Genomic DNA, 14292 nt, shown 5'->3' on the forward strand with positions numbered 1-14292 from the left:
ACGCAACTCTAGAAGGATATATAATGGTTTTAATCCAACCTTGGGAATTTGCCTGTGACAGTGAAAACACTGTAGCACGGTATGTGCTACCCCGGGCTCAAGGAGGACGCTGGAGGCAGGGTTGCAGCAGCCATCTCTTTAATTACTCAAATAAAACACCAAACAGACAAAACCAACAATACAAAGAACCTAAGCTGGCCACTCTTCAGTGGCTTCAGTCCCTTTATCCTCAATAAGGAGCTTTCCAGCTCCTCAGTCTCTTGTTGCTGCTGCGTGTCCCCCTCTCTCTCTCTCTCTCTGTTCCCTCTCAGCTCTTTTAAAAGGCGCTCACGCTGCCCGCCAGATCAGCATCAGAGCACCTGAGCCGAGAGGGAACGAGAGCTCGCTGCTCCGCCTCCTCGTCACCGCCCCCAGCTGGCGGCTCAGCCGCCAGGGACGAAGGTGAGGTGTAGTGGCGCGGCCTCACTGCGTAACAGGGGGCGGGGCCCAGGCGGCGGAGCTCGGGACTCGCTCCTTCCCCTGGTGCCTTACCGGCACCGTCGTCGTCTTCCTCCTCCCGCCGTCACTCGCGCCACTCTGAAGAGCTCGGGCTTTTCGCTCCGCCCCCTCCACACTCGCGGCTCTCTTCCTGCAGCCCTGGCCGAGGTTCGTCGCCGCTGGGTGTTCGGGCCCCGCCTTCCTGCCGACTCTCGCGGCCGTCATCGTCGGGGCCCGGGGGGCGGGCGCATGCCACACACTGATTGGTGTTGACATGAGGAAAAACTTTCCACGACTTTTTCAAACGTCTTCCAGCTTAGCATACGGTTAGCATTAATAAGCATGCGTGCTCACGAGGAAAAGATTCGTAATCAATATAAGATACAAATACGTATTGTGTATACTTCGATCTCAGTAAATGTAAAGCAATTGTTAACCTCCACGTTCATTTCAAAAAGCTGTATTTCTAAAAAGCTAATCAGTCACAGCTGAACAGAGTTCCATGTAACCATGTGACGTTGCCTCATGGCAGGTGATTGCGTGCCTTTAAAAGCCCTCACACAAGTTGTGATGATTTATGTGTTTGGATTTGTGCTTTCAGTTTGGTGAAACAGTGTGCATGGGTGATTGCTTGTCCTCACTGACTCAGATTTTGGGACATGGAGTGGTGGAGGAAAAGGTAATAATCTGACTTGTGTGATTCCCAAGGTCATTCTGTGTGTTTAATAACCATACAATGAGTTACTTTTTTTGTTTTACAGGCTCTATTTAATTTTCATCACATTGCTTCTCTGGGAAAATGCTAGTGGAATTGGGGGTAAGAAAGAGAGAGAAAAGAGATTTTTATTTTAATGACAGTTATTAGTCACTTTGATCTCATCGCTTGTTTTTTCTTTCCCTTAGTTTGGAATGGAAGACCTGCTCAATACTGGCAAACTTTTGACTTGATAGCACCTGGAGATCAGCCTCTTCTCTTTGTCCAACAAGACTCCAGTGTTGCTGCAAATGGAGTCCAATCTGTAGACGTTCCAGCCACAAATGTTGGAAGCTTGAGAAATCCAAACACGAGGCTTGTTGGCTTGAGCCAAAATGTTCAGGGTGTTGCTGCCAGCAGTGATGAGCTCAGCTCTGATGTCCAGAGTGCTGCAAGTGGTTCTGTTCCTACTCGGCCTCTAAGTTCTTCTGGTAGTGGAGAGGCTCTAGGGAATGCTCAGGGTTTCAGAGCTCAACAAGTCTACAGACAATATGCACCGTCTCCCCAGCCTCAGGAAGCCTACACGGCCCAATCTACAAGGTCTTCCAATTATGCCTCTTCTATGAGACTAAGCCCATCTGGCCTTGTCCCTGTGAAGCCTCAAAGCCCCACAAACCTAGTTGTCCCTGGGCTTCAGACTCAGCAGTTTAGTAGGCCTGTGTCACCATCCCAGAGTTTAGCAAGTGATGCTCCAATCTCCCAGCAAAGCGGCTACGCCGTTGGGCCTAGCTGGTACGCTTCGCAGAGACCGGGCACTCCATCAGCTAGCCAGCCAAGGCAGGACGTTCCTGTGTTTCAGACCCAACCAAACAAGCCCATCCCTCAAGCTTCCTGGGACACTACTACATCTGTGGCACAAGGCAGCTATGGGCCTCAACCCATGGGATCTTCTAGCTGGTCCACCTCTTCGGGAAGGCAGAGCATTCTATCGCCCTCTCAGTCTCAAAGCACGCCAAGCCAGTATGCCCCTGGATCTTTGACCCAGCTCACGTCCCCATCCCAGACTTCGTCCTCGTGGTCTGACACCCCGCGCCAGGTGCCTGACGTCCAAACCCAGCCGTTGTACAGGCCTGTGCTCCCATCACAGACTTTAGCAAGTCCATACACGTCTCCCTCTCAAACTCAAGCCAGGGCTGACCCTTCAGGACGAGCTCAGTGGTATAAGGTTGATCTTTCCCAAGTCCAGGCTTGGCAGTCCAATAAGCCTTTGTCCCCACCCCAGAGTTTAGGGAGTCAGTATGACCAGGCAGCTCCAAGCAACTATCCCTCTGTGTCTCAAAGCCAAAGCGCCCTAGGCACTTGGGGATTTGTCTCTCCAGGCCAAAGCGCTCCAACCTCACCTGCAACCTTGACCCAGAGTGGTGTCGGCTCTCCAGCCTTCCAAACCTCCAACAGCTTCTCCACAACATCCCAGCATGCTGTCGGTCCCTCGGCCTCTGTGTCCGAGCCATCCCGCAGGGCCCAAACCTCAACGGCTTGGAGAACCCCGACTGTGTCTTCGTCCCTTGGCCAAACTTCCCCTGGAACTGCTGCATCTGTAGCCACAAGCCAACAGTTCCCCAGTACTGCATTGGTGCCACAAAGCATCAGCTATTATGCTGCTCTGCAGTCTCAAGCTGCAAGCCCCTGGCAGACTCCTGGAAACTACCGCCCTGTGCTTCAGAGTGGTGCACCCCTGGGAGGACGCTTTGACCAGTACAGCCCAGTAAGTAATGTCCCAGCCTCCACGTCTGCTCAAGGTGCCCCAGGAACCTTTGGACTAGTGCAAAGCCAGAGCAGCCAGGCATTAGGGACCTCTGGCCCGCAGGACTCTACTGTGGACTCCTCTCTAAACCAGCCAACTTTTGAACAAGGACCATCCAGCGGCTCCACAGCGGCTATTTCACCAAGCTCTTGCAGTGCTTCAGGAAGCTCAACTTCAAGCAGCTACAGCTTTGCCCAGAGGCTGAATGAGCCCTATGTCTACAAACCTGGCCCCCAGCGCTCCCCTGACCAGTTCAGCTCAGTCAAGCCCTAAACTTTTCTATTGCCATGTATTTGTGGAACCTGACATGGCATGTTTTGTTCATTTGAGTGGCAAGTCTGTCTTGTCTGAATGTAATAAAGTGTCAACCATCTTCTGGATCTGTTTCATCTCTCAAATGTAGATCTTTCATTTTTAAATGTGTACTATTAAAATGGCAATGGTTAGTTGGTGTGACTTTGCTCAAATTTAATCCAATTCTTTGCTCTTTTGTCCCACTTTAAACAGGAAACGCAAGCTTGTTTTCAGTGTTAAACTGTGACTTTAAAGCTATGCTTCCAGTTTGGGCCATAAAGATCAGAACTGTCAACAGTTTTAACAAATGTGACAGGTTTTGACATCTACTTGAATATTTCTATTAGGGTTTAGTTGATGGGTATGTGTATTGTGAGGCGATGTAGCTGGTGGTCAGGAACTTTCATTGGCTTTTCAAATATCACAGCTCCAGAACGCTCCCATTAGCAATGTCAATGTATTAATCCACTGGTGATGGCCATGGATTAGAAATGTTACTGACAGAACAGAAGTTAAGGCTTTTGCAAGTGTGGAGCATTCCAACATCAGTGTCTGTCTTGTATTTTCTGTCTATTTGTAGTGATAATGACATGAATTTGTGATGGCTCTAGAACTTTTTGCCCCACTCAATAGGTTAATGCAATCATCCCAGCTCTTGTGTATGTCAGCAACAGTAAGATTCTGAATACATTCACAATGTTTGAAATTTAATGTCAAAATGACAAAAACAGTGAAGAGGAAGACATTGAGATGTAAGTAATTGTTCTTTTGTCAATTCAAATTTTCATTGAGCTGCATTATGAATGTAAAATAAATTCAGATACGGCAGACTAGACAGCTGCAAACAGATGAGGTTGTGTCCCTACCTCAATCATCCCTGACGTCTCAGTCCCTATCCTCACGCATTTCAACACTGTCCCCATTATTCAGTCAAATTATTTCATAGTACCGAGTAAACAGAAAACGAACGGACCTTTCAACAAACATAGGTGTTGTGCTGTCTTAATGTTTTAAAGTTTTCTGACATCTGACCATACCTGGAGCTTTACATTCAAAATATATGCACAAGAGAAACACTTGCTAAAGAACTAGGACTTCAAGGTAATGAAAAATTCCTGGACAGGTTGGTTGCAACGGTGTCCATGCAGTGACTGGAGGACCAAGAAAATGAAGTATGGGAATGAGATCAGTCTGTCAAGGAAAAATGCTGGGTTAGGCTCAAATAGACTTAAGCTGCTGTAAAAAAAAAAAACAGAAAATGGTCCTTTCATTACCAATCCCACAGGAATACAGAGAAGTCTGTCCCCACTCCTGTTTTCACCATGTGAAAAAAGCTAGATTTTGTCCCTATACCCATGGATTACTGTTATCCCAATTGCAGTCCAGCTCCCTAGGAAAGATGTGCAAATCAGGTCATTAGCTCATTAAAATGTGCTGTTTAGCTCGAAAAAGAGCACAATGATACGGCGAGTGCAGCACATGCAGACCCTTAACGCTGCATGAGTCTGTCGCAAATACAGGTTTAAACCAAGCACAATTGAGGTCTATTGCCCCATAGGTTTGCACTTTACTGACGTCACAAAAGTGTGCACTATGAGCAGGGCCGCAGGGCTTAGGCCACCCTTTGGAACTGTGCTTAAATTGCACAGCAGCTGGTTATTCTTCTTCTTCTGTGGATTTATGGTGGTTGACAAATGATGGGTGCAATACCGCCACCCAGGGTATCTGTTATACATCCCATTCGAAATGCTGCACTCACAAATGCTAATCGGTCACAGCTGAACAGAGTTCCATGTAACCATGTGACGTTGCCTCATGGCAGGTGATTGCGTGCCTTTAAAAGCCCTCACACAAGTTGTGATGATTTATGTGTTTGGATTTGTGCTTTCAGTTTGGTGAAACAGTGTGCATGGGTGATTGCTTGTCCTCACTGACTCAGATTTTGGGACATGGAGTGGTGGAGGAAAAGGTAATAATCTGACTTGTGTGATTCCCAAGGTCATTCTGTGTGTTTAATAACCATACAATGAGTTACTTTTTTTGTTTTACAGGCTCTATTTAATTTTCATCACATTGCTTCTCTGGGAAAATGCTAGTGGAATTGGGGGTAAGAAAGAGAGAGAAAAGAGATTTTTATTTTAATGACAGTTATTAGTCACTTTGATCTCATCGCTTGTTTTTTCTTTCCCTTAGTTTGGAATGGAAGACCTGCTCAATACTGGCAAACTTTTGACTTGATAGCACCTGGAGATCAGCCTCTTCTCTTTGTCCAACAAGACTCCAGTGTTGCTGCAAATGGAGTCCAATCTGTAGACGTTCCAGCCACAAATGTTGGAAGCTTGAGTAATCCAAACACGAGGCTTGTTGGCTTGAGCCAAATTGTTCAGGGTGTTGCTGCCAGCAGTGATGAGCTCAGCTCTGATGTCCAGAGTGCTGCAAGTGGTTTTGTTCCTACTCGGCCTCTAAGTTCTTCTGGTAGTGGAGAGGCTCTAGGGAATGCTCAGGGTTTCAGAGCTCAACAAGTCTACAGACAATATGCACCGCCTCCCCAGCCTCAGGAAGCCTACACGGCCGAATCTACAAGGTCTTCCAATTATGCCTCTTCTATGAGACTAAGCCCATCTGGCCTTGTCCCTGTGAAGCCTCAAAGCCCCACAAACCTAGTTGTCCCTGGGCTTCAGACTCAGCAGTTTAGTAGGCCTGTGTCACCATCCCAGAGTTTAGCAAGTGATGCTCCAATCTCCCAGCAAAGCGGCTACGCCGTTGGGCCTAGCTGGTACGCTTCGCAGAGACCGGGCACTCCATCAGCTAGCCAGCCAAGGCAGGACGTTCCTGTGTTTCAGACCCAACCAAACAAGCCCATCCCTCAAGCTTCCTGGGACACTACTACATCTGTGGCACAAGGCAGCTATGGGCCTCAACCCATGGGATCTTCTAGCTGGTCCACCTCTTCGGGAAGGCAGAGCATTCTATCGCCCTCTCAGTCTCAAAGCACGCCAAGCCAGTATGCCCCTGGATCTTTGACCCAGCTCACGTCCCCATCCCAGACTTCGTCCTCGTGGTCTGACACCCCGCGCCAGGTGCCTGACGTCCAAACCCAGCCGTTGTACAGGCCTGTGCTCCCATCACAGACTTTAGCAAGTCCATACACGTCTCCCTCTCAAACTCAAGCCAGGGCTGACCCTTCAGGACGAGCTCAGTGGTATAAGGTTGATCTTTCCCAAGTCCAGGCTTGGCAGTCCAATAAGCCTTTGTCCCCACCCCAGAGTTTAGGGAGTCAGTATGACCAGGCAGCTCCAAGCAACTATCCCTCTGTGTCTCAAAGCCAAAGCGCCCTAGGCACTTGGGGATTTGTGTCTCCAGGCCAAAGCGCTCCAACCTCACCTGCAACCTTGACCCAGAGTGGTGTCGGCTCTCCAGCCTTCCAAACCTCCAACAGCTTCTCCACAACATCCCAGCATGCTGTCGGTCCCTCGGCCTCTGTGTCCGAGCCATCCCGCAGGGCCCAAACCTCAACGGCTTGGAGAACCCCGACTGTGTCTTCGTCCCTTGGCCAAACTTCCCCTGGAACTGCTGCATCTGTAGCCACAAGCCAACAGTTCCCCAGTACTGCATTGGTGCCACAAAGCATCAGCTATTATGCTGCTCTGCAGTCTCAAGCTGCAAGCCCCTGGCAGACTCCTGGAAACTACCGCCCTGTGCTTCAGAGTGGTGCACCCCTGGGAGGACGCTTTGACCAGTACAGCCCAGTAAGTAATGTCCCAGCCTCCACGTCTGCTCAAGGTGCCCCAGGAACCTTTGGACTAGTGCAAAGCCAGAGCAGCCAGGCATTAGGGACCTCTGGCCCGCAGGACTCTACTGTGGACTCCTCTCTAAACCAGCCAACTTTTGAACAAGGACCATCCAGCGGCTCCACAGCGGCTATTTCACCAAGCTCTTGCAGTGCTTCAGGAAGCTCAACTTCAAGCAGCTACAGCTTTGCCCAGAGGCTGAATGAGCCCTATGTCTACAAACCTGGCCCCCAGCGCTCCCCTGACCAGTTCAGCTCAGTCAAGCCCTAAACTTTTCTATTGCCATGTATTTGTGGAACCTGACATGGCATGTTTTGTTCATTTGAGTGGCAAGTCTGTCTTGTCTGAATGTAATAAAGTGTCAACCATCTTCTGGATCTGTTTCCTCTCTCAAATGTAGATCTTTCATATTTAAATGTGTACTATTAAAATGGCAATGGTTAGTTGGTGTGACTTTGCTCAAATTTAATCCAATTCTTTGCTCTTTTGTCCCACTTTAAACAGGAAACGCAAGCTTGTTTTCAGTGTTAAACTGTGACTTTAAAGCTATGCTTCCAGTTTGGGCCATAAAGATCAGAACTGTCAACAGTTTTAACAAATGTGACAGGTTTTGACATCTACTTGAATATTTCTATTAGGGTTTAGTTGATGGGTATGTGTATTGTGAGGCGATGTAGCTGGTGGTCAGGAACTTTCATTGGCTTTTCAAATATCACAGCTCCAGAACGCTCCCATTAGCAATGTCAATGTATTAATCCACTGGTGATGGCCATGGATTAGAAATGTTACTGACAGAACAGAAGTTAAGGCTTTTGCAAGTGTGGAGTGTTCCAATATCAGTGTTTCTGTTTCTATTGACAATGACATGAATTTGTGATGGCTCTAGAACGTTTGCCTCATTTAATTGGTCAATGCTATCACCCCACTGAGCACATCTAATTTAAGTTTTAGTGATGGTCAAATCCTTCCATTTAGATCTCACTATGCATTTACATTCTGTATACTAGGCCTGGGTGATATGTACAAACAATTAGCACTAATTTATTATAAAATCAACTCAATTGTTACTTTGAGACCTGTCAGTTGTAATCAGAAATTGCAAATTTCTAAGTGTATGTTTATTGTAACTGATTTTAAAAAATCAATTGACAATATTGAGTAGTTTATTTTGCAATAAAATGACATCGTCCCTGTGATCTTGTGCATTTGTGAGCTCCTCCTCTTTCATGTGGGTTCATGGCTGTTTCTTTTTTCAATGACACACAACGTGAGAAAATATTTAAGTGTAATTCCTTGTGCTTAATGTAAAAAACAAAGCTTTCTGTTATTGTGGAGGTGTTTTGGAATTTATCTATAGATGCATGGGGAAAAAACATGAGGTATGTATATAGTTTACAACTCATTTAAACCATTGGGACACAGAAGCCATGAAAACACAGTGGGGAATTTACTCTGTATACTAATTGTCATTGTGCAACTTGTCAGTCATCACCAATATCCAATTACACTGCCCCACACAAACCTACTACACACCTACACTGACTTCAATGAAACTGAAACAAAAAAACTCCAGCTATAAACCTAAAGATAACCCTAACATTATCCATTTACCAGAAATTTAATTTTCTCTTCATTTTTTTGGAAGTCTACCTCTATAAAATGAATGTAAATATGTGATGAGTCCCAAAAGATACCTAATAAATAACATTTAGTTTTAATATTCATTTGAATCCTTCTAGGTCCTTAAAGTGTAACAAGTATAGTAAGTGTAACACACTCACGTTGAGGTGCTCAGTGGTGACCTCCATGAGTTTGGAGCAGGAGGGGTGGAGCCTCTCGTAGATGATGGTGTCTGCACCTTTACAATACAGAGTTAGCCTTCCATCTGGACTTCGCACTGAAAGACACACACGCACAAATTTACTGAATGCAATGCAGGTCCACAACACCTCAAATTCATTTAAATTCAATCATATGTAATTAATGTGGTGTGAGTTTAGAAAACACAATCTCCATAAAAAAGTACCAACGAATGTTCTACATGTTATATAACATTTACACTAAGAGTAACATCCTCACCAATGACAGACATCCTTTTGCGGACATTGTTGAAGTCCAACACTGCCAGCAGCTCATAGGTGATGTTGATCCCCATCTCCACTACAGAAATCGTCTCAGGGGTACGAGCACGAAACACAAAACCAAAATTCCGTGCAGCGGTGACCAGAGCTCCTTCATCAGGAGACTGAGCCTGGTAAAATAACTGACCTGTAGAGGAGCATTACCAACATACAGTGCTGTTTTTCTATGCAAAGTCTTGGTGCAGTTCAGCTTTGAATATTTTTTTTTGATAAATCTTACAACACCTGATGTAAAGGGCCTGAAATTAAAGTGGAATTTCACTATTTGCTTTCAAATTTTATTAATGAATAAATCATTACAATGTAAATAACATCATTGAGAGCGATTTGATGTGAAATACTCTATTCTAGAGAAACTTACAGAGCCATAATTGTTCACAGTGGGGATGACAGGATTCACTGGCTAACTCGGGGGGGCAGACATGGACGACCGCCCCATTGGTGGTCCCATGGTTGACAAAGCATCGCTTAAGTGCCCTCTAGAGTGGTGAAAACGAGAGGAAGTACCCTATTGGCTGCCCTTTGTGTGGAAAAAAATGACTGCCCATTCATGTAATAAATTATGATTATAAGATATCTAGAGGGGAAAAAAACAATATTGTGTCTTAATGAGTGCCATTCTAGTGTAGAAAACATGATGCAGTACAATGGTCTAAACTTCATGTTTCCTATGGGTGCCCTTCTGTTAGAAGAGAGTTTTGCTGGAAAAGTGCCCTCTATGCTGCCCCTACATGACAGTATCCCAAAGGATGCCCTTTTCAGCAGAGAAAATGGGATGCAGTGTTGTATAGGGTACCTACAGCTGAGACAACAAAATGAAATTACTAATTAGGTTATCCTCTAATGGAGACGTGCCCCCTCCAGTGGATAAAATGTGATGCAGTGCTTTTAAGGGTGTCTCTACACGCATGAGAATGTCAGGAGTATATCTTTATACTTTTATTGTTTATTCTATTTTATATATTGTTTGTATATTTCCTGCTGCTCTGTCTTCTGCGCTGCTGTAACACCGCAAATTTCCCCGTTGTGGGATTAATAAAGGATTATCTAATCTAATCTAATCTAATCTAATGGATACCCATACAAGTGCCCTCGCAATGGGATTTACTTTCTATGTGAGAAAACCCGAAGAAGTGTCCTTGCAATGGAGAAAAAAATTCCAGGGAAGAAAATGAGATGCCTTGCAGTCTCCCCTACAACGTGCCCTCTAAGGCAGGCTTTCCCAAAGTGGGTGCCGTGATGACAGTATAGGGGTACCACCAAATACCTTGAGAAGCTTTTGCGTTTATCTCTCAAACCCTGCTTAAGGTCAAAACACATTGTATACTTGCTAACAAATATTTTCTGCATTTTTGCAACAGGCTGATAAGCTAATATCTGGCTAGCATTCTGAGATAATCTCTTCTGCACTGTACTGCATTTTTCAATGTATCCCTTAGATTAGGTTAGATAATGTTAGGTTAACTGTATTTGATAGTCAAAGTAAACTGTTGGCAATGATGACACATTAAAGTACTCATTCCCATTGTAACACTTAGAGTTATTCCATCGATTTAAGTTTTCAGTTTTAGCCACACCCCTCTAGAATGTCAGAGGGGGTCAATACAGTCTGAGCTGTAACCCTGACATCCTATTACAGAGTGTGAAGGAGGCAATGCACAAGCTTTCTTAGAGTTTTACCAATGATGTATTACTTAATACAAATGTATGTACACTGCAAGTGCTTTTATAGATGCCTAGCTAAAGCGCTAATCAACCAAATAGGAACCTTGCTTAGCTGATTCTATGCTAACTTGTGTATTCAATTTAGAAATCAAGCAGAAGTGTAAAATTCCTTTCTTAAGGAAATTATTTCAGGGTAGTTTGCACAAATGCCCATAGGACATTAAGGTCTGGTGTGAATTGCTTTTTCAATTAATTTAAGAGTGACTACACCTGACTACTAAGCTCCAAAATCATAGCTTTCTCAAACTGAAAATACTACAAAAACAACATGTTGAAAATATATCAAATGTTGAAACTGAGAAATTTTCTTGCTGTTTGAAAAATGTATGCCCATTTTGGATTTTGATGCCAGCAACACATTCCAAAAAAGTTGGGACAGGGGCATGTTTACCTTTTATCTTCTTTTAACAATACTCTTAGTTTGGGAATTGAGGAGATGAACTGCTGTAGTTTTGAAAGTGAAATGTTTTCCCGTTCTTAATTGATACAGGATTTCAGTTGCTCAAGAGTTCAGGGTCTCCTTTGTCATATTTGTTGTTTCATAATGTGCAAAATATATTCAGTAGCATCAGGTCTGGACTGAAGGCAAGCAAGTTTAGCACCCAGACTCTTTTACTACGTAGCCATGCTCTTATAATACGTGCAGAATGTGGTTTGACATTGTCTTGCTGAAATACTCAAGGCCTTCCCTGAAAAAGACGTCATCTGGACAGCAGCATATGTTACTGCAAAATCTGTATGTATCATTCAGCATTAATGGTGCCATCACAGATGTTACCCTATCATGTGCACTAATGCACCCCCATATCTTTACGGATGCACGCTTTTGAACTGTGCACTGATAACAAGCCAGATGGGCCCTCTCCTCCTTAGCCCGGAAGATGCAACATCCATGACTTCCAAAAATTGTGAATTGTTGGACCGTAGGACACTTTTCCACTACGCCTCAGTCCATCTTAAATGAGCTCGGACCCAGAGAAGGCGGCAGCGAATTTGGATCCTGTTTATATATGGTTTCTTCTTTGCATGGTAGAGTTTTAACTTGTATTTCTGGATGCAGTGACGAACTGTGTTCACAGACAGTGGTTTTCGGATGTGTTCCTGAGCCCATGCAGTGATTTCCACTACTGAATAGTGTTTGTTTTTATGCAGTGCCGCCTGAGGGTGTGAAGATCATGGCCATCCAATATTAGTTTTTGGCCTTGTCCCTTGCATAGACAGATTTATCTGGATTCTCTAAATCTTTAATTATATTATGTACCGTAGATGATGAAATCGCCAAGTTCTTTGCTATTTTATATTGAGAAAAATTCTTCTTGAATCACTGCACTATTTGCCCGTGCAGTCTTTCACAGAGTGGTGAACTCCTCCCAATCTTTATTTCTGAAAGCCTCTCTGGGATGCTCTTTGTATACTTAGTCATGTTACTGACCTGTTGCCATATAACCACAAGGTTTTTTATACAACTTTACCAGTCTTTTGTTGCCCCCATCCCAACTTTTTTGAAATGTGTTGCTGGCATCAAATTCAAAATGGGCATATATTTTTCAAAAAACAATAAAAAATCCTGTTTCATAATTTGATATGTTGTAATAATAAAATATATAGGGCTTATATGATTTGCACATCTTTGCAATCTGTTTTTATTTACATTTTGCACCACGTCCCAACAGGTCACAATACATAGGATACACTAATCATACAGTATGATTCGTTGTACTGTTACCTTCCCATGTGGTAGAAAAAACATTATTTTTCAGATTCACCAACATTTGCCCTTTATCAACATTCCATATAAAAAACTCAGAAGACTCGTGTAGGTTCACTGGTGGTTTTGGATAGTAAATAAAATGTCTATATTTGTCTTGTAGTCATGGTGACCCCTGGTTCCTATCATCACCACTGTAAAGAAATCTGAGTCTCTACACTCAACCATTTCACACCAAACCATTTCACACCAAACTACTCTGAATGACTCTGTTTACATCTCAGTGATTGAATTATGCTGACATGTTACAAATTCCATGTTAACCAGAAGTTTAATGACTCTCACTCACCCTCAGTCTTCTCCTCTGGCATGACGGTGTGGCACAGTGCAAGCAGACGGAAGAAAGCCTGAACATCTGAGGAACCCTGCTTTACCGCCTCCACCAGCACATGGTCATGGAAACAAAACTTTGGGTCTGCCAGCGAATTCCATGAAAAGTCTACCTTCTCTGTCTTCTGCATGCCAGAGACACATGAACACAGGTACCATTGTGAAACTCAAATATTTTTAAATGTTAATACTTCTACTTGTACTCAGGCATATTTGTGGAGAACAGGAGCTACTTTTCTCAGATAAATTTTAGTCATTACCATTTAGTTTTCTTTTTTGGGTTTAATTTCACTCTGTTGTGTCACACCGTGTCCTAAACCACATCCACTGGTCCACGCAACCTTAATGCAAAGGTGGATGTGGTTTGAGCCCAAGTTTTAATGCTATATTTTCACAGAAACAATCTGGGTGACTGAGTTCAATCAATGTTAGTCTTGTCGCCCCAGTTTTAAACTAAAGAAGCTAAATTTGGACTCCAAACATGTCTCGGCTGTTCAACTACATCTGGATTAAGTGTAAAATTGTGTAAAATTGATTTTTTGCCAAACCTTTTAAAACTTTGCTGTAGGGCTACATGACACCCACATAAGCTACCTAATTAAACGTTATACATGGTCATTTGAAACAGAGACAGAAAATGCTGGTTCATCCCACCCTTTACAGCATTATTAGCATTATGTCACTGTGACATACAATGAGCTACGAAGTCTGTCACCAAACCCCTAAAAAGTGCCACGACAGAAAACAATCAATGAGTGTGTTTACACGCACTTAATAATACAATAACTGTGGAAAATCAGCTTTTGTCAGTAATTCATTTAATGCATTTACATGCACTTGGTTAATCAGATGATGGGAAAACTCTGGGTCTACATGAGTCAGGCAGTAATCGGATCTCAGACAATAAACTCACAGAATAAGAAATGATGTAAACATAATGTTAAACATATTGTCATACCACAGCTTTTTTTTTTTGAACATCAAGTCACTTTAGGGAAAAATGTGAATATACATCATCTAGAACAGGGGTCAGCGGCTCTTTTACTGTATTGTTGTGGCTCCACAGCAGAATGAGATTAAAATTATAAAAATAAAATAATCCTCCTTTACAGTAAAATAAAGCTGATCGTTCTAACACAGCTTTAACAAGAAATGGTCTTAAACATGGGAGTTAATGTATAACTGCTAATTCACCAAACATTAAGGTTGACGCACAGACTGCTGGTCACATAGCAACACAGATAACAGTCTCTCCTAGCTAGCACCTA

General features: G+C 43.7%; 1 protein-coding gene across 2 annotated transcripts in view; it reads right to left on the reverse strand.

Moving 5' to 3' along the window:
• atp8b5b (ATPase phospholipid transporting 8B5b) overlaps nucleotides 1-14292 on the reverse strand; it is a 52052-nt gene that overhangs the window by 19083 nt on the left and 18677 nt on the right. For both annotated transcript variants that reach the window (XM_036595835.1, XM_036595834.1), the window contains 3 exons: nucleotides 12984-13149; nucleotides 9140-9328; nucleotides 8842-8957 (listed from right to left, as the gene is read on the reverse strand). In XM_036595835.1, coding sequence (XP_036451728.1) covers nucleotides 8842-8957; nucleotides 9140-9328; nucleotides 12984-13149 — 471 coding nt within the window. The remainder of the gene's footprint in view (nucleotides 1-8841; nucleotides 8958-9139; nucleotides 9329-12983; nucleotides 13150-14292) is intronic.

This window comes from Colossoma macropomum, unplaced genomic scaffold (genome assembly GCF_904425465.1).
Source record: "Colossoma macropomum unplaced genomic scaffold, Colossoma_macropomum, whole genome shotgun sequence".
Lineage (NCBI taxonomy): Eukaryota > Metazoa > Chordata > Actinopteri > Characiformes > Serrasalmidae > Colossoma > Colossoma macropomum.